Here is a 24,078-nt window from a genome sequence, read left to right as displayed (position 1 = left end):
GCCCATTATTAAGGATGAGGTTTCAGGGTACTTGGAGACTATTGATAAAGTCAGTCAAAGTCAGCTTGGTTTCTGTGAAGTGAAATCTTGCCTGACAAATCTGTTCTTTGAGGAAGTAACAAGCAGGTTGGACAAAGGGGAGGCAGTGGATGTCATTTATCAGACTTTCAGAAGGCATTTGATAAGGTGCTTCACATGAGGCTGCTGAACAAGATAAAATCCTATTGCATTACAGGAAAGATACTAGCATGGATAGAGGAATGGCTGACAAGCAGGAGACAGCGAGTGGGAATAAAGGTTCCTTTTCCGATCGTCTGCCAGTGACTAGTCGTGTTCTTCAGGGGTCAGTAATGGCACCACTACTTTTCACATTGTTTTGTAAATGATTTGGATAATAGAATTGATAGTTTTGTGGCAAAGTTTGCAGACGATACAAAGATAGGTGGAGGGGTAGGCAGTGCTGAGGCAGCAATGCGAATGCAGCAGGACTTAAGACAGATTGGAAGAATGGGCAAAAATGTGGCAGATGGAATACAGTGTTGGGAAATGTACGATAATACATTTTGGTAAAAGAAACAAAAATACAGACTTATCTAAATGGGGAGAAAATTCAAACATCAGAGGCGCAAAGGGACTTAGGGGGTCCTCATGCAAGACTCCCAGAAGGTTAATTTATAAGTGGTCTGTGGTAAAGGTGGAAAATTCAATGTTGGCATTTATTTCAAAGGGAATAGAATATAAAAACAATGATAATGTTGAGGCTTTATAAGACTCAAGTCAGGCCACACTTGGAGTATTATTAACAGTTTTGGTCTCCATATCTCAGAAAGGGTGTGTTGTCATTGGAGGGAGTCCAGAGGAGGTTCACAAGGATGATTCCGGGGATGAAAGGTTTAACATAGAGGAGCTTTTGGCAGCTTTAGGCCTGTACTTGCTGGAATTTAGAAGAAGGTGCGGGGGGGGGGGAATCTCATTGAAACCTACTGAATGTTGAAAGGACTAGGTAGGGTGGATATTATGAGGATGTTTCCTATGTTGGGCGTGTCTAGAACTAGAGGGCAGAGCCTCCAAGTTGAAGGGTGACTCTTTAGAACAGAAGGAAGAAGGAATTCTTTTAACCAGAGAGTAGTGAATCAGTGGAATGCTCTACCACAGAGAGCTGTGGAGACCAAGACCGTGGGTATATTTAAAGCAAAAACTGATAGTTTTCTGATTGGTCAGAGCATCAAAGGTTATGGTGAGAAGGCAGGAGTATGGGATTGAGTGGGATCTGGGATCAGCCATGACTGAATGATGGAGCAGACTCAATGGGCTGAATGGCCTAATTCTGCTCCTATGTCTTATGGTCTCATGGACAGATTGTAGCTTGGAGGAGTGAACAAGAAATTGCAGAATAGTCTGCAGAGACTGGAAATCCTGAGCAACAAACAAACTGTTCGTGGAACCCAGCAGGTCAGGCAGTATGTACGGAGAGATATAAACAGTTGACGTTTCAGGCCAAGACCTTTCATCAAGACTGGGGAGGAGCCAGAATAAGGTGGTGGGGGAAAGGGAAGGAGTACAGGCTGGCAGGTGAAATGATGGGAGGGGGAACGTAGGTGGAAGAGGTAAAAGGCTGAATGAAGAAGCAATCTGATAGGAGCGGAGAATGGACTGCAGGAAAAAGAGGAGGAGCAGCACTTGGGGAGGTAATAGACAGGTGAGGAGAGGAGATGGGGTAAGAGTGGTGCCAGAAAGGGGAATGGAAGATTTTATATTGGAACAGAAGAGCTTGACTCTTTTAATCAAGAGTTCATTGCATTTTCCAGCATGTCTGAAATAAATAAAATTGGTACTTTACTGTGTCTGGTAACACCTGCCACTTGGAAGTCACCATGTGATGTTTCATCAATTAACATGACTGGAACTGCAATAAATATGTTAGCCAACTGTTTCCCCGTCTTGACACTGTTCTTTTAGGGATACAAAAGATCCTGCAGTGGCATGAAATCTTCAGCAACACACACACACACACAATGCTAAAGGAACTCAGCAGGTCAGGCAGCATCAAATAAAGGGAAATAAATGTTTGGGATGAGACCCTTCAATCAGGCCTGACTTTCTGAGTTCCTCCAGCATTTTGTGTGTACTGTACTTTAAGGCATCTTTTTATGATTACAAAAAATGTACACATAAACAATTGACTAAAATTTAAAGAATGGAAATTTTACTTTTTTTAATTATAAAACATCATTTCAATATACAACCAGAATTGGGGAAGAAATATTTATACAATTTTAATAATCATCTGTTTGTTAATATGCATTTATTTTTATGCAGTCAAAATATGATTCACAAACCCTCTTCAGAATCTGATGCAAGAAAAAGTTTTTTAAAAATGGATGGCTATGAAGGAAAGGTTAGATTAATCTTGGAGTAGTTTGAAAGGTCAGAAGATTGTGGGCTGAAGGGCCTGTACTGTGATGTAATGTTCCATGCAACAGTTTTGAAATTAAACAAATTACAACTTATGACTTCTTATAGGCAGGAGATGGCATTTTATTTTGTAGGGGTTACATCAAAAAGGTAACCCCTACAAAATAAAACCCCAGCTTGAGTATCTCCTCAGCAGATGAATCCAGTGTAAACTCTGTACTGAGCTGTTAAACATACAGTACCTACAAATGCAGTAAGTAAAATAAATAACTTAAGAGATTAAAAAATGTAAGCTAGTACTCATAAGGAAGCAAACTGTCACTTAGGAGGCTTTAGTGGGATGGCGAATTAAGTATTAAATGGTCATAGTTCTAAAACTAGTTTTAAAAACTACGAGATGTGCACTTTGCTAGTAAAGACAGAGTTTATTGTCCAACCCTGATTGCTCCTGCATAAAAGGCATTTAAGAAACAACTACATAGAAAGGTCTAAGGTTACATGCAGTAGGTCCCCATGTTAGAGGGTTCTGTTCCCAAGATCTGTTAATCACCCAGAATGCTCATGAATTGGAAATGAACAAGATTGCTGTAGCAGGAAAATGAGCAGCTGCCAGCCAGCTTCACTGACTCAGTGTGAGTCTTCTGATTACTCCCAGCTCTGCTTGGCTCAGTCAAGCCCCACTGTTGTGATGCAGGAGATGAGGGAAAGGGCGAAGGGGCAGCATGCTGCATTTCTATCTAGCGGGTATCTGCAGCTCCGTAAATCCACTGCCATCCAACCTACCAGTCCACCAAATGCTTGTTTGTACACAGAAGTGCCCTCAAGTCGGCCTTCATCACCAGGGAGGAGTTTGACTGGGTACCATCACAAGTTTACTTTCATGCTGCTAGTTCTTTTTCTCTTAACTTAAAATCCAGTGCATTAATCTCCGTTGGTGTTTTCAAGATTATTTCAAATTTCCTTACTGCTACAGTGGGATTTGAAACTCAAGTACCAGCTGGAACAGACATAATCATTTTTTCTTTTTACTTTTGACACTGCAGAAGAGCCTTGGGATAGGGCTTGTATTTGACAGCTGAAAACTTGCTCCTAGACCATTGTATTAAGCATGCTGTAACCGTATCAGTGCATGGCAATCTGCCTATAAACCCACTCCGTTATATTTCACTTGCCACCATGCTAGGGGATGAACCTACAGAGATTTATTTTGTTTTGAAAGCGAATGCAAGGGTTGAGAGGATGCAACATCACAAGGATCAGTCATTTTGAACACAGACCATACATTTCCTCTGAGAGGCTTGCTGGCCTGTCAGAAGCCCCTAACCAATGATGAGATTTTTGTTCAGCACCAAGATATATTAGAGCTGAGAGGTCTTGATGGAACATGATTGAGATGCTTTTATGGGAAAAATAATTGAAATGGTCTAATTAAGGTCAAAAAATTATTGCGATAGATAACGCTTGATCCAACCTGCTCTATGTACATTGACATACTTTTCACAGTGCCACATCGTCCAAGCATCCTCTGGATTAAGCTGCTGTAGTTCTGTTCCATGATGCAAGGTCAGGTGAATTGCAGTGAGGGGTCAGGCAACAGACCCTACAGTCCTTCACCCATACCACCTTCATGGATTTTCCGCTGCTTGTACTGTTAAAGCCCTGTACATGAGTTCAAAGAGCCTCAGTTAAAGGCTCAAATTTTTAAAAATAATCTTGCTCCAATACATACAAATTTAAGTAGTGGAACTTAAGTAAATTTAAGAGTATTGGAGGAAAGTATAGGGGATGTCAGATTTTTTTTTTTAAACAGAGTGGCAGGTACGTGGAACACATTGCCAGGGATAGTGGTAGTAGGAGAGGCCACTTGATTAGGTACCTCCACTTGATTAGGTATGTTGGTGGTCTTCTGGTGCTGTATCCCAAGGTTTGACATGCATGTTCGGATATGCTCCTCTGACACCACTGCTGTAATGTGGGATTATGTGAATTACTGTCGCCTTCCTGTCAGCTTGAACCAGCCTGGCCTTTCTCCTCTGACGTCTCTCATTAACAAGGCACATTTTCACAGAACTGTAGCTCATGGATGTTAATTTTGGTTTTAGCACCTTTCTTTGTAAATTCTAGAGACTGCTGTGCATGAAAATCCCAGGAGATCGGCAGTTTCTGAAATACTCATACCAGCCTGTCAGGCATCAACAATCATTCCACAGTCAAGCTCACAGAGATCCCATTTCTTTCTCATTCTGATGTTTGGTCTGTGCCTCAAGCTGTAATAGCATCACGCTAACCGCTCCACTGCCCTGGCACCCACTATGATGGAATGGTGGAGCAGACACCATAGGTAGATTGGCCTAATTCTGCTATGTTTTCTGGTCTTGAAAGAAAAACAGCTATCTCCACCCATCACGTTTTGAAGGAACAGAGTCGGATTGAGCAATCAAGAATGTCTTTAACTCCTATTCTTTCTTGCTACCTGTACCACAGTGCAGTTAACAATTTATACATTCTGAAAAAAGGCCAAGTATACATGATACACACGAGGAATCTATTATGTTCCTGGTTCAAGCAATTCTGTAGATAACTAGTAGGACATACAAAATCCTAAAGATATGACATTCAGACTTATTAGTGGAGCAACCTTCGTTGCTTAGACTTGCAACAAGTAAGACAGAAAGTTGCTGCAATAACTCATGGCAGTTTGTACTTAATTCTCAATAGCTCAAATTTCAGCTACCTATCAGTAATGTACTTCCCTTCAGACTCTCTAAGGTGGACCTCTTGGGAACTAGTCAAGAATCGATCAATATCAAGTCACCAGCCTAAATGTGAAAAAAGCACATCTATGCTTCTGTGGTTTCTCCAAGGTCAGCAATACAGATCAGTTTCAGCAATAAACACATTATTATCCACAGCTCTTTGGTAAGAATCCTAAAATTGGTGAAATAGCTTTGAGACTCAACTCTATTCAAATCTGAAGTACGCTCAAGACTTTGAGTGCATATTCAAGGAGTTTGACAGGGTTAATACAGCTGTAAATCTCAACCCAACTACTCACCAATCAACTAAGTTCTTTGTGACTGCCTTGGGGTTCTCTAAAGTGCATGATTTATTTGTGGAGACAAGCAGAAGACAGCAAGCGTGTTCTAGCCTACCACAGGTCCAGCCTCTGCAGTAAACAAGATCACTATGACAGTTGTTTAATGTGTGAAATCCTTCTATGAGTCACAGATCATGAAGTCTGTGTACTTACATCTTTGGTGATGACATAAAATAAGCCGAGGAAGCTGGTGTTAAGTCCATCAGATAAAATTATGTACTGCAGTAACTAAGTTCCTGCACTCAATGCATTTCTTACACCAAAATGAATGTTCATGCAAAGCACCAAATGAGAGGATTTTTATGTTGAGATACCCAACATGTTTACAGGTACCACAACTTGTGTCATAAGCTCTTCAAAAGCCGAATCACATTATCAGTGAATTCGTTCCTTGGTTTTCCCATTCCAGTGAGCCGAATTGGTGGAAGGCTGGTGTGTGGTGGATTGTAAGCATCTGGACAATAAAGTTCATTCAGAATCAGCCAAATGGCATCAGGGTCAACTTCAGACAGATGGGAAAACACACTGGTGAAACAAAAGAAGGCATTAAACATTCGTAAGTGCCTTTGATACCAAGTGAAATAATTTTATATTGTAAGTGATTGTCATATACCGTATTTTCCATCAAATTTCTTACATTTGCTTTGATCTCAGCCAAAGACTCTTTACTATCAGTTCTCCCCTCTCCAACCCCAGGCATTGAGAACATTTGCAGAATCACTCCATCTCATGGAAATCAGACAATTTACCACAGGCTAAGATGCTCCTTGTCCAATTGGCTCAGCTATTTAGTCTTAATTATGGCGCCATTATTGGGTTCTTACTTTCAATTTTGATGCATGTGAGTGGGAATGTTAAACATACCTACAAAATACTTTGCGGGGGATGAATTTACATGTAGGCCAACCACGTAACACTCAGCGTTGTAACTTCATTCTTGGGGAGGCAAGTTGATTAGAAAGAACAATGGAATTTACAGCACCATTTACTATGTTTAACATGAGACCCAATAAATCTAAATTGGAATGCCTGAAATATACATTATGCCTTGATGCTGTCCAGACACTTAAAATGTATCCAATACTTAAAAAGGATATTAAAAATTAGAATTTATTTAAATATTATATCCATCCCACAATTTGAGGGGAGTAAGAATCTTTGTGTTATGATTCCGTCGCAATGTACAGACATGTTGATTTTAAAAAGTCGAATGGCTTGTAAAAAATAAACGTTCTGGCTTTAATGCTGCAGTACCCTTTGCCAGATGGAAGCAGCTGAAACAGTTTGTGGTTGGGGTGAATGCAATAAAAGTAGTTACAGGCAACAATTTCCTTATAATTTATTTAAATCTGTGACATATAAATTACCTGCAGGCTGCTTCCTGAAGTTTTATTGGCTGCCTGCTGCTCAGATATGATAAACAACTGCTAGCCACCATATCCAAGTCAACTTCACCTGCAATAAGAAAAACTGTGCTTTTATCCCACATCAAGAAGATCAAACCATTTTTATGCCACTTTTATACCTCAAACTCAGTCAAGTTTATTATCAAAGTACGAATATGTCACCATACACTACCTTGATTCATTTTCTTGCAGGCATTTACAAGAAAATTGTGAGAAACAATAGAATTTATGAAAAAATATACACAAACAAAAACAGGCAAACAACTAATGTGCAAGGCAGATTGTCCAAATAGAAAAGAAAATACTGGTAACACGACTTAAAAAGTGAGTCCATAGGTTGTAGAATTAGTTCTGAGCCGAAGTACTAGATATTAACGAAACTGAACAGTTGCAGCAGCTACGCCAAGCCGAGTTCAGATTTTAGAGCTGGCTGAAGACTGAAACCAGCCATCCAAATTCAATATGGTAATCTGCCATTTGTTACATCTGCCACTCTGTAACCACTGAGTGAGAAGCTAACTAAAATTATTTGAAAGCAAAAAAAAACTGCAGATGTTGGAAGTGTTCAAGAGATCAGAAACTATCTTTGGTTTGAAGCAGAAGTTAATGTTTCAGGTTGACAAAAAAGGTCATCAATAAAAAAAGTTAACTCAGGAGGGCGCAGCAGACAAGTTGCTTGACCTTCTCATTATCGTTTTCATTTATAGGTCCCTATTTCAACTACACAGCTAATTCAGCATTTAAACAAAAAAATAAAATCACCTTTCTGATAGACCAAGATATATATTAGATACATAGTCCTCAATTACAAAGGATAACATGGTGTGCATTTTTAATTCTTGATTGTAATAGAAATGAGAATTGGCATACAATTAGTGTTGCACTAACAACTACACAATCCTATATTACCACAGCCAGAAGAACAAGTAAACACCTTACCGAAATGACATGGATTAGATACTTCTAGTTTTAAAGTTAATGAAGAAAAACCATAGAACATAGAATAGTACAGCACAGTACAGGCCCTTCGGCCCACAATTTTGTGCCAACCCTCAAACCCTGCCTCCCATATAAGCCCCCAACTTAAATTCCTCCATATACCTGTCTAGTAATCTCTTAAACTTCACTAGTGTATCTGCCTCCACCACTGACTCAGGCAATGCATTCCACGCACCAATCACTCTCTGAGTGAAAAACCTTCCTCTAATATCCCCCTTGAACTTCCCACCCCTTACCTTAAAGCCACATCCTCTTGTATTGAGTAGTGGTGCCCTGGGGAAGAGGTGCTGGCTATCCACTTTATCTATTCCTCTTATTATCTTGTACACCTCTATCATGTCTCCTCTCATCCTCCTTCTCTCCAAAGAGTAAAGCCCTCGCTCCCTTAATCTCTGATCATAATGCATACTCTCTAAACCAGGCAGCATCCTGGTAAATCTCCTCTGTACCCTTTCCAATGCCCCCAACTTCTCTTACTTCTGTATACTTTATACTTTGAAAAGTACAAATCAATATGATCATTGATGAATGTGGATTTAAATAGGTAGATATCACTGTTTCAAATTCACTGAATACAGCCAGACAAAATGGCGTTTCTCCAAACCAAGGTGCACAATACATATAACTCACACAACACAAAGTAATATTACTACAAATAAGTTACCTAATATATATTCCAGAAGATTGACATTTTGCATAATGTGAATTTATGACACAAGTAAAACAGTAAACAGTATAATGCTACTGTACACATATGAAGAAACCCACTTCAACCACCTCCTAAACACGAGGAAATCTGCAGATGCTGGAAATTCAAGCAACACACACACACAAAATTTTCTGTGTGTGTTGCTCAACCACCTCCTAGATGAATAGTTGCACAGTTTTAACCATTAACAGATTATTTTAAGTAGCTATCTCCTTACAAGTTGTAATCTGAAATGCATAAATTTATCAAAATATATAGGCATCCGTTAGTCTCTTGAGACCATGGATTTGTGCCTTGGAAGGTTTCCAGGGTGCAGGCCTGGGCAAGGTTGTATGGAAGACCGGCAGTTACCCATGTTGCAAGTCTCCCCTCTCCACGCCACCGATATTGTCCAAGGGAAAGGCACTAGGGCCGATACAGCTTGGCACCAGTGTCGTCGCAGAGCCATGTGTGGTTAAGTGCCTTGCTCAAGGACACAACATGCTGTCTCAGCTAGGGCTCGAACTAGCGACCTTCAGATCACTAGACCAACGCCTTAACCACTTGGCCACGTGCCAACACAATCAAAATATAGCTGCATTAATAGCAATAGGTCACGCATTGACTTCAGAAGTATATACTTACTAAGTTCCAGTTTCTCACATAATTTTCCAAGTCCTTGAAGCACAGCTAGCTGAAGTTTATAGGCGAGTGTGTGGCTATAGATGGGCCCAGCCTTGACACTAACCAGGGCTTGACTTACTAAAGTTTTGGTCACCTTTGGCAAAACATCTTTAGAAACTCGGCTCCTCAGGAAATCACCACATATATCAGCCAGTGTGCACAGCACCTAAACAAGATAGAAACAATTCAATATCCTTCCCTATACATACATAACCAGAGAAAAAAAAATCGCTATGAATTTCTGATATCCAGAACATTATTTTTCATTCATAGGCATGCAAATATATGGTAATGAAGTCAGCCTAAAGCATCTTGCTCTAGTTTAATCTAAATCATGCGAGCTACATAAATTCACCAATAACAGCTGGTAAGAAATACAATTTTTACCTTGAATGCCTTGAGGACAACAAGGGCTTCATCATTGGTCAATCTCTGTACAAGGGGACTCCACGCACGGTGAACCATTGGAAGTAGTTCATTCAGATTATTCTGGAGAACAATTACACACAGCTCCAAAACATCCAAGATCTATTTGAAAACGAAATTCCATAGATGCAGATGAGGCAGTTGAAAGGGTTACAGAAAAAGCAGAGGCTTTTATATATTCATTCTAACTATCTTGCATTAAACACTTCAAACACTTGTTATTAAGAAATTTTACTGTGCTAAGACATGTTGATTAAAAAAACATTTATTGTTACAATTATCTATTAGATCTATAGGGCTTGTGGGTTCAATTGTTTTGAAATTTAAGTACTTAAATAAATTACACCTCAGTCACATAAGCAACTGGGGGAAGAGCAGACTGCAATTGAAAATGAAGATTTTAATAACAATATCTCTATTATTGCAAACTGTTGATTGGGGTGTAGAATTCATATTTTCCCTTGCATTTTTCTTGTAGTTTAACTTTGCTATGTTTGTTTGTGTTTTTATATAATCAATTATATACATGTAATTGTTCAGTGTATTTTCCAGTAATTATGGTACAACTGCTCCTGTATTTTTCTAGAAACTTCTGTTTTCTGCAGCAGGTATCACTCTATTTGAATCCAGCTATTCCACAGCTTAATTGCTATCACTGGAATTTTGTTAGATCTAGTCTGAGTACGAGACGACCATAACTACTTTTTCCTTTTTACACATCTTTGTTCTTTCAGCTCCTCTTTCTTGTTTGTTTCCTGCTCTTGTAATACTTAATGAAACTATTGTAAGCAGTAATCTTAATGCCTCATTATTGACTTCTGAAGAACCTCTGGATCACACAAGTAACAAGATCCAACAAAACCAATTCATCCCTCCCCTCCACCCACTTCCTCTTATGACATTCAGAACTCCTTGTGAACACTAAAGTTGCAAGCTTGTCGGCTGAGTTATTCCCATCTTCTGGTGTTGGAATCCACATAAAATCCAGTGCGGCAGGAAGAACCTGTTGCATTATAGCAGAGGATTTGCTAGCTGAACCAGACCCAGATTAGCGTCATACAGAAACAGACCCTTTGATCCACCATGTCCATGCCAACCAACAAGTTTCTCTGTGCGCCAGAGAAAGCAGGATCTGCCAGTGGCCACACATTTTAATTCCACATCCCATTCCCATTCTGATATGTCTATCCACGGCCTCCTCTACTGTCAAGATGAAGCCACACTCAGGTTGGAGGAACAACACCTTATATTCCGGTCAGGGTAGCCTCCAACCTGATGGTATGAACATTGACTTCTCTAACTCCCGTTAATGCCGCACCTCCCCTGTGTACCCCATCCATTATTTATTTATTTATTATTTAAATTTTTTTTCCCCTCTCTCTCCTTTTTCTCCCTTTGTCCCTCTCACTATACTTCTTGCCCATCCTCTGGGCTTCGCCCCTCCCCCTTTCTTTCTCCCTAGGACTCCCGTCCCATGATCCTCTCCCTTCTCCAGCTTTGTATCCCTTTTGCCAATCAACTGTCCAGCTCTCGGCTCCATCCCTCCCCCTCCTGTCTTCTCCTATCATTTTGGATCTCCCCCTCCCCCTCTCAAATCTCTTACTAGTTCTTCTTTCAGTTAGTCCTGACGAAGGGTCTCCACCGAAATGTCGACTGTACCTCTTCCTAGAGATGCTGCCTGGTCTGCTGCGCTCACTGGCAATTTTTAGGTGTGTTGCTTGAAATTCCAGCATCTGCAGATTTCCTCGTGTTTGAAGTTTCCATCCATGCTGCTTCCATCTTCCAGCAGTCGATTTGTAGCTTTTCACAGCTTGGCAATTAAAGTGCTTGCCCAGGTATTTAAATAATGAGCGAGTTCCTATCTCTATCACCTACTTGCGTTGGTGCATTCCAAATACCAACCACATTTTTCTTCAGATCATCTCAGAATCTCTTACACCTTATTCTAACCTTATGCCCTCCAATTTTAGACATCTATTCTATGGAGGACAAGCTTCTACTATCTATACCCCTCATAATTTCGTACACCTTCATTAGGACCCACTTCAGCCTCCTCCTCCTTTGCAAGGAAACAAACCTATTCAGCCTCTGTAAATACAACTAAAACATTCCATTTCAGGCAGCATCTGGGAAAATCCTCTCGAATGCAATCATATTTTTTCCTATACTGGAGTGACAAAAACTGCACATAATACTCCAGCAAAGGCTTAACTACAGCTTTATAATGTCTGTACTATGATCTCCTAGCTCTTATATTCTACTCCTTTGCTAATGAAGACTTATTCCTTGTGCGCATTTCATCTTCTTACCCATCTGTGCTGTCACCTTTATATACCAAGGTTTTTCTGTTCTTCAATACTCCCTGGAGACTGACTGTTCATTGTGTGCCCTACTCTTATCAGACCTCCAAAAGTGCATAATCTCACACTTACTAGAATTAAATTCCAGATGCCATTGCTCTGCCTAACTCCACTGTTTATAAATATCATTCTGTAATTTAAGTCTACCATCCTCACTTGCAACCTCTCCATCACTTCTTGTGTCGTCTGCATTTACTCATCATACGTCTTGTGAAATATTCAAGGCATTAAAACGCTTAAGAAATAGTAAGAGTCTAATCACAGATTCCTGTAACACACCACTGCGTACAGGCTTCCATTTGAAAAAGAAACCTTCCACCATTATTCTCTGATTCCTATAAACGAGCTATCTTTGGATCAAATTTGCCAGTTTAACTTGGATTCCTTGGTACGGAACAGCCTTGAGGAAGAATTACACAGTTAATACACAATTTTAAAATTGAGCTTAAATGCATTCTTAAACAATCAAACATTAATATTTTCATTACATTTTTCTTTGAAGTTTTGCAAACTTTTGCTGCTTTCAGGTTTCCAAATGTGAAGACTATTCAAAGACTTTAACATTCTTTGCCGCTGGTGAAGTTAGTGGACTTGCATCAGACCTCTCAGTTGAAGGTAACATCCGGTTGCAAGATCACAACTGAAGAATCCACAAAGGTCAGTAGCAGAACAGCAGCAAGTGCTCACTGCTCACTACTAGCATCAAACTCTGGGCCACTAAACCCACGTCTCATCTATTGTTGCTGACTGGTCTTATTTATATTTCAGCCTACATGAATTTCTTTTTGCAAATCAGGTCATGATTTCTCAACTTTTACAGACACAAATTAAAAGTATGTCACCAAAACTATTAATTTTTAGACCTATGAAATGTGTCTTGGATTTGAATCACAAAGCATCCCAATTTTGTAATTATGCAACCACATTTCAATGAGAAAAAACAAACATTTAAAAATAGAGAATTTCTCATAGAGGATTTTTGATAACACAATGGCCTCAATGCATGCTGGTGACCAATTCTATGGTTCGTATCAATGCATGTATGGTTGGCTGCATATTGAAAAAGAGGTTTCAACAACACATCTGCACGACTTAAGATACCACCCTGATTTTGTCTAACCCACTGCCTCTCACTGAACTCAACCTCCCTCCCCCCGCCTTCTAACCACTAACACCCTCCAACCTGTCTGCTGGTCCATCACAGTTCAAATACTAAAAATGTCTTACAGCCACTGAACAATTTCCAGACTGTCTTTATAATTGTCTAAAGCAATTCTTCAGGAAATGGAAACTGAAATCCACAACCAGTTTAATATTGAAAAGGTAAATAAAGATAAATGCATCATTCTGAAATGACAGGGAAAACAAGAGTAAAGCATTTTACATAATTTGAGGTTTCAAATAAATGCTTCAGCTGGATTTGTTCACCCTGAAGTTTAATGCATTTTGTTTTAAACAGAATATCAGATGACATTCACTCTTACTCTTAGAACAGTTTATCTTCAAGGTGTGGCATGGTAGCATAGTGGTTGGAAAAACACTATTACAGTGCCAGCAACCCGGGCTCAATTCCAACTGCTGCCAGGAAGGAGTTTGTATGTTCTTCCCATGACTGCATGGATGTTCTCTCATGTTCTTCCCGTGACTGCATGGGTGTTCTCTCATGTTCTTCCCGTGACTGCATGGGTGTTCTCTCATGTTCTTCCCATGACTGCATGGGTGTTCTCTCATGTTCTTCCCGTGACTGCATGGGTGTTCTCTCATGTTCTTCCCGTGACTGCATGGGTGTTCTCTCATGCTCTTCCCATGACTGCATGGGTGGTCTCTGGGTGCTCGGTTTCCTCCCACATTCCAGAGGCATATGGGATGATAGATTACTTTGTCATATGGGTAGAATTAGGCTGTGCGGGCTCATTGGGCTGCAGGGCCTGTTAACGTGCTGCACTTCTAAATAAATAAAATATGCAACTCAAAAGATACCCAGCAAGTGCTTAAAAATTTATATTCTATCTTCTGGACATAGAACAATACAAGACCTTCAGTCGCAATTTAATGCTTTTGTCTGATAAGAGGTGAATACATCTTTCCATCACATCCTTGGTAATTTGGATATGAGCCGGCAGTTCTTTCTTCACATCAGGGTGGTCATAGTTCACATTAGGTTCAGCTTGACTGGGAATTTCACATTCTGAAACAGAGCACATACAGACATACCTGAAGGCTGTTAGAAATCTCAACTATCATCAGCACACAAAGGATTCTGCGGATGCTGTAAATCCAGAGTAACACACACAAAATGCTGGAGGAACTCAGCTGGTCAGGCTGCATCTACTTAAAGGAATAAAGAGCCGAATCTTCAACGGGCACTGTTACACAAAGACTATCAAATAAACAAAGCCCAGGGTTGAATAGCAGGCATGATAAATCAGAAGGTCATAAATATAAGATTATTGGTTCTTTCACATAAAGCTATGAACTATAGACACAAAGTTCAAAAGCAGAAAACACCAGAATTCTGATGAAGGAATAATTGACTTGAATTGCTGACTCCATGTCTCTCCACAGGAGCTGCTTGACCTGCATAGCGGCTAGCATAACGCTTTAGTGCTAGCGATAAGAAGTCTGTATGTGTTTTCTCTCTCTCTCTCTCTCTCTCTCTCTGTGAGCTCCCTCTGGAAATATCAGTTTCCTCCCACATTCCAAAGACATATGGTTAGGGTTAGCAAGTCGTGGCCGTGCTATGTTGACACCATAAGCATAGCGACACTTGCTGGCTACCTCCAGCACACCCTCGGACTGTGTTGATGTAAACCACCCATTTCACTTTATGTTGCAACGTACATGTGACAAATAAAGCTAATTCTAAATCTTTGATAGTTCATAAACTGAATAGATTCCGCATATGCTGGAAGCATACACAAAATGCTGGTGGAACAAATACAGCGTCTGTGGAAAGGAATAAAGAGCTGACATTTCAGTCTGAGACCCTTCATTGGGACTGTAAAGGAAGAGGAAAGAAGCCAGAATAAGAAGGTTGGGGACGGGAAAGTGTATAAGCTGGTAGGTTCAAAGTTCAAAGTAAATTTCTTATCAAACTATAAATATGTTACCATATACAACGCCAAGATTCATTTTCTTGCAGACCTACTCAATAACCATCTAGTAACCATCATAGAAACATTGAACCACCGCACCAACAGGTGTACAAGATAATAAGAGGAATACATAGAGTGGACAGCCAGCGCCTCTTCCCCAGGGCACCACTGCTCAATACAAGGGGACATGGCTTTAAGGTAAGGGGTGGGAAGTTCAAGGGGGATATTAGAGGAAGGTTTTTTACTCAGGGAGTGGTTGGTGCATGGAATGCACTGCCTGAGTCAGTGGTGGAGGCAGATGCACTAGTGAAGTTTAAGAGACTACTAGACAGGTATATGAAGGAATTTAAGGTGGGAGCTTATATGGGAGGCAGGGTTTGAGGGTCGGCACAACATCGTGGGCTGAAGGGCCTGTACTGTGCTGTACTATTCTATGTTCTATGTTCTAACAGGGCAGACAGCCAGTGTGCAAAAGATAACAAACTGTGCAAATACAGAAAGAAAGAAATAATAATAATAATAATGATGATAAATAAATAAACAATAAATAGAGAATATGAGATGAAGAGTCCTTGAAAGTGAGTCCAAAGGTTGTGGGAACAGTTCAGTGTTGGGGCAATTGAAGTTATCCCCTCTGGTTCAAGAACCTGATGATTGAGGGTTAATAACTGTTCCTAAACTTGGAGGCGTGAGTCCTGAAGCTCCTGTATCTTCTTTCTGATGACAGCAGCGAGAAGACAGCATGACCCGAGTGGTGGGGTCCCTGATGATGGATGCTGCTTTCCTGCAACACTACTCCATGTGGATGTGCTTAATGGTGAGGAGGGCTTTACTCGTGATGGACTGGGCCATATGCATTACTTTCTGTAGGATTTTGCGTTCAAGGATATTGGTGCTTCCATACAAGGCTGTGACGCAGCCAGTCAATATACTCTCCACCACACGTTTGACAAAGTTTTGTAAGTCATTCCGAATCTTCGCAAACTTCTAAGGAAGCAGAAGCACTGCCAAGCTTTCTTCGTAATTGCACTTGTGTGTTGGGTCCACAACAGATCCTCTGAAATGGTAACACTGAGAAATTTAAAGTTACTGACCCTCTCCATCTCTGGTCCCTCAATGAGGACTGGCTCAAATAATCAGGTTGATCTTGCTGACATTAAATAAGAGGTTGATGTTCAGCCAGATTTTCAATCTTCCTCCTATATGCTGATTCATCACCACCTTTGAGAGGTGAGGGGGAGGTAGGTGGGGGAGGGAGAAGAAAGTGAGAAATATGGAGATGGAAGGTGGAAAAGATAAAAATTTGAAGGCTTTGTCTGGCCGAGAGTCAATCTAGGTTAGTGAACAACAAGTGGGATATGGGACAAGTGGAAGCTAGGGCAGAGTTTTAAATGAGCTCAGGTTTATGAAGGTGGGATCCGGCCAGGAAACGTAACACCTATAGTAAACAAAGAATATAAGAAGGTGTCAGCAATGGATGAGTTGGGACAACAGCAGAGAAGTAATCCGCTACAGGGGTGGAAAGTGGTGGATTAGTGACAGATAAAATAGAAGCAAGAAGCTCAGTCCACAGTCAAAACAGTTATGCTTTGGCACCCAGGGAGAAGTGTTGGAGGTGAAAATAAAACAATTTTCTGGCAGGTTTTAAAGCTAACACAACACCTGATCCTCTCAATTTTTTAAAAATTTAAACTCGGGGTTCCCAAACATTTTTTATGCATGGACTAACACCATTAAGGAAGTGGTCCATTGGAAACCCCTGATTTAGAGAAACAGCATAATAACAGGTTCTTCTATCGCAATGAGCTCAATCATACCCGTGTGACCAATTAACCTTCTAATCTGTATGTCTTGGGAATGTGGGAGGAAACCGGAGCACCTGGAGGAAACCCACATGGTTATAGGGAGAAGGTACAAACTCCTTACAGCTGGAGATGGAATTGAACCTGGATCGCTAGTGCTATAATCGCAGTATGCAAATCATTATGCTGCCGTGTCACCTTAACTGCTGCAAGAAATTTCAACGAATGAAACCGCATTCTATTTTGTTAGTTGGCTTTGCAGCTGTAACCGTCCTCCTTAAAGGTTAAACAAACACCAATTCAGCACAACTGTTTCAAAGCTACAAAGTCAAAGTAGTACGTAATTATACAGAACTTACTATTCAGCATATAAAAGGACTATATAAACTTAGTGCCCATTTTATTAAGTATACTTGCTCGTTAATATAAATATCTAATCAGCCAATCATGTGGCAGCAATTCAATGTACAAAAACATGCAGTCATGGTCAAGAAGTTCAGTTGTTGTTCAGACCAAACATCAGAATGGGGAAGAAATGTGGTCTAAGTGACTATCACCGTGGAATGATTGTTGGTGCCAGACAGGGTGGTTTGAGTATTTCAGAAACTGATCTCCCGGGACATTATGCACAACCAAATCCTGAGTTAACAGAGAATGGTGTGAAAAACTAAAACACGTCCAGTGAGCTGCTGTTCTGTGGGGGGGAAACATATTGTTGATGACAGCGGTCAGTAGAGAAAGGCCAAACTAGTTGAAAGTGACAGTAACTCAAATAACCACACATTACAACAGTGGTGTACAGAAGAGCATCTCTGAATGCTCAACACTTCGAATCTTGAAGTGGATGGGCAACAGCAGCAGATCACCATGAACATACACTCAGTTGCCACTTTATCAGGTACAGGAGGTAGCTAATAAAGTCACTACTGAGTGTACATGTTACTCAGAATGATTCTATTAGGGTTGAGCAAAACAGAGGGCATACAAGGAAGCCAAAGCTAGTGGGAATATAGAGGATTGGGAAGCTTTTAAAAACTTGCAGAAGGAAACTAAGAAGGTCATTGGGAAGGAAAAGATGAGTTATGAAAGGAAGCTGGCGACGAATATCAAAGAAGATACTAAAAGTTTTTTTAAGTATATAAAGGGTAAAAGAGTTGACGGTAGGTACAGGACCAATAGAAAATGACGCTGGAATCATTGTAATGAGAGGCGCAGGGATGGCAGAGGATCTGAATGCGTATTTTGCATCAATCTTTACAGTGGAAGACATCTGTACTACACCGGACATTCAGGAGTGTCAGGGAAGTGAAGTATGTGCAGTGAAAAGTATGACTGAGAAGGTGCTCAGGAAGCTTAATAGTCTGAGGGTGGATAAATCCTCTGCACCTGATGGAATGCACCCTTGGGTTCTGAAGGAAGTAGTTGGAGAGATTGAGGAGGCATTAACAATGATCTTTCAAGAATTAATAGATTCTGGCCCTGTACCAAATGTCTGGAAAATTGCAAATGTTACTCTGCTATTTCAGAAGATTGGGAGGAAGCAGAAAGGAAACTATAGACCTGTTAGCCTGACATCATGGTTGGGAAGTTGTTGGAATCGATTGTTAGGGATGAGATTACAGAATACCTGGAAGTACATGACAAGATAGGCCAAAGCCAGCATGGTTTCCTGAAAGGAAAATCCTGCCTGACTAACCTACTGTAATTTTTTGAGGAAATTATAAACAGGGTAGACAAAGGAGATGCAGTAGATGTGCTGAACTTGGATTTTCAGAAGGCCTTTGATAAGGTGCCGCACATGAGGCTGCTTAGCAAGATAAGAGCCGATGGAATTACAGGGGAGTTACTAGCATCAGTGGGACTTTGGCTGATCGGCAGAAAACAGAGAGTGGGAATAAAGGGATCCTATTCTGGCTGGCTGCCGTTACCAGTGGAGTTCCACAGGGGTCAGCGTTGGGACCGCTGCTTTTTATGATGTATGTCAATGGTTTGGACTATGTGATTAATGGATTTATGGCTAAATTTGCCGATGATACAAAGATACAAAGGAGCGGGTAGTGTTGATGAAACAGAGAGACTTAGATAGTTTAGGGGAATGGGCAAAGAAGTGGCAAATGAAATACAATGTTGTAAAGTGTATGGTCGTGCACTTTGGTGGAAGAAATAAACGGGCAGACTATTATTTAGATGGGGATAGAATTCAAAATGCAGAGATGCAAAGGGACTTAGGAGTCTTTGTGCAGGATACCCTAAAGGTTAACCTTCCGGTTGAGTCAGTGGTGAAGAAGGTAAATAATAAATGTTGGCATTCATTTCTAGAGGTATAGATTATAAGAGCAGGGATGTGATGTTGAGGCTCTATAAGGCACTCATGAGACCACACTTGGAGTATTGTGTGCAGTTTTGGGCTCCTTATTTTAGAAAGAATATACTAACATTCAGAGAAGATTCACGAGAATGATTCCAGGAATGAAAGGGTTACTGTATGAGGAACGTCTGGCAGCTCTTGGGCTGTATTCCCTGGAGTTCAGGAGAATGAGGGAGGATCTCATAGAAACATTCCAAATGTTAAAAGGCCTGCACAGATTAGATATGGCAAAGTTATTTTCCATGGTAGGGGTCTAGGACAAGAGGACACGTCTTCAGGATTGAAGGATGTCCATTTAGAACAGAGGTGTGGAGAAATTACCTTAGTCAGAGGGTGGTAATTCTGTAGAGTTTGTTGCCACGAGTGGCTGTGGAAGCCAAGTCACTGGGTGCATTTAAGGCAGAGATAGATGGGTTCTTGATTAGCCAGGACATCAAAGGGCATGCGGCGAAGGCGGGAGAGTGGGGATGATTGGAAGAATTGGATCAGCCCATGATAGAATGGCGGAGCAGACTCGATGGGCCGAATGGCCTACTTCTGCTCCTGTATCTTATGGTTATGGTCAGAGTTTTGTATTCTTTCTCAGCAATCTACATGGACCTAATGCAATATTACTTGTCTGAAATTAGACTGAACATGAAGGATGGCTGATCTGGGAAAAGAAGAACAAAGTACGCTGATTAGGAGACTGTCCCATTCTGATATGGAGAATTCTCACATACCACCTTCAACAATTCATATGACATTCAAGAATTAATGAATAAAAGGAGCTTAAACAAATGTGAAAGATGGAAACAAATTCGGAAAGGAAAAGGCAGATTTTGAGGAGGCACATTGAAGCAAATGACGATTGTAGAATGCCACAGAGCAGATGAGAAGGGATTAAATAATTCACTCAAAGTTGGGGCTATTCAGTCATTGCATTCAATAACTAATAGGTTAAATCACAGGAAAAGCTGGTACATTTCAAAAGAGCTGGCTGTTCATGCAACATGATTGAATTTTCACTTCCAAAATACATAAAATGGAAGTTAAAAACATTCAATTCAGTGAAATATAATAGTGTCAAGCTAAAGCTTGTACAATGCAATCTTTAGAGCATTAGTCTGCTACACAAACATGAATGGATCACAGGCTCCTAAGTGATAGCTGACGTTTTTCTACTGTATGTGCCTTGAGAATTATGTTTCCTATTGTAACTAGGATAAAATGCTTTCACTATGTGGGAGAGAAATCTTTATCCAGAAAAGTACCTGTTTGGTCCAGATCGATGCCTTCAATATCTCCTTCTGCTAGACGTTTTAGGTTCTGATATTCCTGGAAAAAGCACTGGATCTCTTCTGCCGTGGTACCAGACCTGCAGGCTTCATGAAATTGCCCCACTTTCTGATCGGAATCCGTGAGTGGAAACCAGCAAGCTGTTCGGTGATTAACGATCAATAGGTTATTTTGATCTTTCAGTAATATCTGACAAACTGATTTTGTGATTTCTCAATTTACATAAGTCTTCAGGAGCCAAACAGTTAAACAGAGAAAAATATCAGGGGAACATTTATCCTTGGATTCATGTCTCTATTAAATTTGGCAGTGATCATTTGCGATGGCACAGGAATTTAATTATAAGTAGAACAGGTAGCACAAATTGTTGTTCTATTTTAAATGAACATTGTCAATTATCAATGCTAGAAATGCCTGTTTAACTATCCCTAACATCAACATTTATTAAAGAACTAAATCACATTTACTGCAATGTGAAGCAGATTTAAAGTTAGATCTGTCAGATAAGTGCAACAGCTGAAAAAATAAAAATCATGCTGTGTGTTGTATTCAGCAAAACACACAGATACAGTTGAAAGAAAAAAATATTGGGCAGCAGCAAGCGGTACAAATGATGAAGAAAGTTCACCAAACATCTAAAACAAAAAAGCAAGCCTAGTAAATAGTGATATTCATGTAGGAATCCCAAAGGAAGTCAGAACACAATTAATACTGCATGTAATGCCTGGCTATTATGCTGTAGCTGATGAGGAAAAAGAACAAATTTCATGACAAATGTCAGTGGTAATAAACTGAATTGTGAGTTTCAGTCTAACAGAATTTAAAGATTAACCAGACTTTAAATGACCATTGATATAGATCACTGAGACACTCTAAAGAACCAAAATATATCTAGCTATGTTTAATTGTCTAATTTTTTCACTGTTTAATAATCTTTGTGAAAGATGGTCCTTCTAGCTGTTTTGTAAATGTAGCTTCAAGATCACACACCTCACTGTAACAGATGATATTATCACCTAAATTTCACACGTTTATTATCATTCTCTTATATGATGCAAAATTTGTTGTTTTGTGTTAAGTGTTACAGCGCACAATATAAAATTACTATAAATTGCCAACAAATAAACAGTGCAAAGAGGGTTGTGTCTATGGTGTTGCTGGCAAAGTATACAACCCTCTTCAGCATCTTGCAATCCTATGTATCATGTCAACCAGAGAGAAGGTTCTCCACCATACATCTGTAGCACAGCTCACTGAATGGTCAGGGAATTGGGAACAGCAGTGTAGCCACGTGGCTGAGTGTGGCACACTGCAAACAGTGGGAGTACAAAAACCAGGAAGTCGCATTGTGAAACCTTATAGAAGGACTGGCAACCCTAACCCTATCCTATCCTCTGGAGCTAACAACAAGCACATGATATCTTTTCACAGCTGTCTGAACAAAGCGAAAATCATTTTGGATACAAGATAATCACTTCATCAAATAGTATCTTGTTTACGAGTGAACAGACAGGCTTTTAGTTTAATGTCACATCTTAAAGATAGGGGAAGGCTTGGAAATTCACTTGGACAAATTAAAGAATCCTTCGTTCAAAAAAAACTGAGGTAACCTAGAGTAGAACAAATATGTGCACACTCCCAGTGTTTTACACTGAAACTGCCCTCATATTTATGTCCTTATGAGAACCAATGACCTCCTGACTGGAAGACCTGGCTGTAAACAGAGTCTCTATAACACTTACATATAAAGAATACACTTCCTATAGATACAGCATTTTACCAATAAGACTAGCCCCCTCCCCCTGCCCCTCATCAGGTCACTGGGAGCATGTTTCAACAATTTCCCATTATTGCAGTATCCACTCATTTAGCAACAACACTCCCTTTTGGTTCTAAGTGTTGTCTGTATGTGGTATACGCCTTTAAGAGCTGATCACAAATACCTCTCACTACGCTATTTGCTAAGAACAGTGAAGAATGCTATGTTGAAAATTGCAGCTTGACATTACATAGGGAAACCTGACCTCAACTACAGTTCTCGCTCTGTCAATGGCTTTTATAGACAGAGCCTGTGGGGCCTACACTAAATAATCTCTTGGCCTCACTTCCAACATTAATCTAAGGGGTTTCAGGGTCAGGCATAAGACCATAAGGCGTAGGTGCAGAATTAGGCCATTCGGCCCACTGAGTCAGCTCCACCATTCTATCATGGTTGATTTATTATCCCCCTCAACCCAAGTCTCCTGCCTTCTCCTGTTACCTGTTAGACTAGTACAGTGTCTAAGATCCAGATGAACTTGATAGCTACGGAAGGAAAACATAATGCAGTAACCAAGCAATGTACATGGAGGACCAAAATGCCAGAACGCCCGTAGAGAATCTGTTGTAATGCATAAGATATGACTTTTAACTGTTGCTTAAGTAGGCTTGTGTTCTGTGAGTGGGCCATCTTATTCAGGAAGGCTCTGATGTGTAAGTTAATTTAGCACGAATGACATCAAACCACATGTGCTGAGAAACATTGTGCTATTTCAAGCATAAACGATCTGCAATAATTGTTCACAATAAATCTAACTGCATCATCAAACGAGTTTCCATTAAACTCCTTCACATTGTGCAGTTAAACACTGCATCACACAAAAACATTTCAAGCCCATTTACTTTAAACTATAAAATTTAACAGAGCCAAAGAAACCAAACCTTTATTAGATCAACATAGAGTATCGTCACCCTCTAGTGGTGAAACCACATATTACTATTTGCATGAAATTTTATAGGTTATATTTGATTTAATTGAAATGCCTACTTGGCAACCTCTAAAGGTCTGATTTTCCTGAAACCATAACTAGATCAGTAAAATCTTCTCTAGAGCAGAATGCAATAGGTACAGGAGTCAGTCCCCAGCCCTTTGAACCAACTCCACCATTCATTAAGATCCTACTGAGGTTTTAAAATGCATTGGTCAGACTGCACTTGGAATACAGTGAGCAATTTAGGGCCCTTTATCTAAAAAAGGATGTGATGGCATTAAAAACGTTCCAATGGAGGTTTATGAGAATGAATCCAGGAATGCAAGAGTTGATGTATGAGGACCATTTGACGGTTCTGGGCCTGCATAAGCAAGAGCGAGGAGGGGGATCTCATTCGAACCTACTGAATATTGAAAGGCCTAGAGTGGATGTTTCCAGTAATTGGGAAGTCTAGGGCCAGGAGGGCACAGACTCAGAATACAAGGCATTCCTTTAGAAAAGAGATGAGGAGGAATTTCTTTAGCCAGAGTGATGTATCTGTGAAATTCATTGCCATGGACAATGGTGGAGGCCAAGTCATTGGGTATAATTAAAGCGAAGGTTGAAGGTTAGTAATTAGTAAGGGTGTTAAAGGTTACAGGGAGAAGGCAGGAGAATGGGGTTGAGAGGGATAATAAATCAGTCATGGTGGAATGCTAGAGCAGACTCAA

General features: G+C 40.3%; 1 protein-coding gene across 2 annotated transcripts in view; it reads right to left on the bottom strand.

Moving 5' to 3' along the window:
• Positions 1-2,205: 2,205 nt before the first annotated feature.
• tti1 (TELO2 interacting protein 1) overlaps positions 2,206-24,078 on the bottom strand; it is a 38,413-nt gene continuing 16,540 nt past the window's right edge. The window contains exons 3-8 of one of the 2 annotated variants that reach the window (XM_063041985.1): positions 20,594-20,758; positions 14,112-14,263; positions 9,677-9,817; positions 9,251-9,455; positions 6,880-6,967; positions 2,206-6,037 (exon numbers count right to left, since the gene is read on the bottom strand). In XM_063041985.1, coding sequence (XP_062898055.1) covers positions 5,857-6,037; positions 6,880-6,967; positions 9,251-9,455; positions 9,677-9,817; positions 14,112-14,263; positions 20,594-20,758 — 932 coding nt within the window. In that variant the 3' untranslated portion in view covers positions 2,206-5,856. Of the gene's footprint in view, positions 6,038-6,879; positions 6,968-9,250; positions 9,456-9,676; positions 9,818-11,374; positions 12,476-14,111; positions 14,264-20,593; positions 20,759-24,078 lie in introns of those variants that run through there. The other variant, XR_010017156.1, reaches the window with a different exon arrangement.

Source organism: Mobula hypostoma, chromosome 2, assembly GCF_963921235.1.
Source record: "Mobula hypostoma chromosome 2, sMobHyp1.1, whole genome shotgun sequence".
Lineage (NCBI taxonomy): Eukaryota > Metazoa > Chordata > Chondrichthyes > Myliobatiformes > Myliobatidae > Mobula > Mobula hypostoma.
This window is presented reverse-complemented; position numbering and strand designations above follow the sequence as displayed.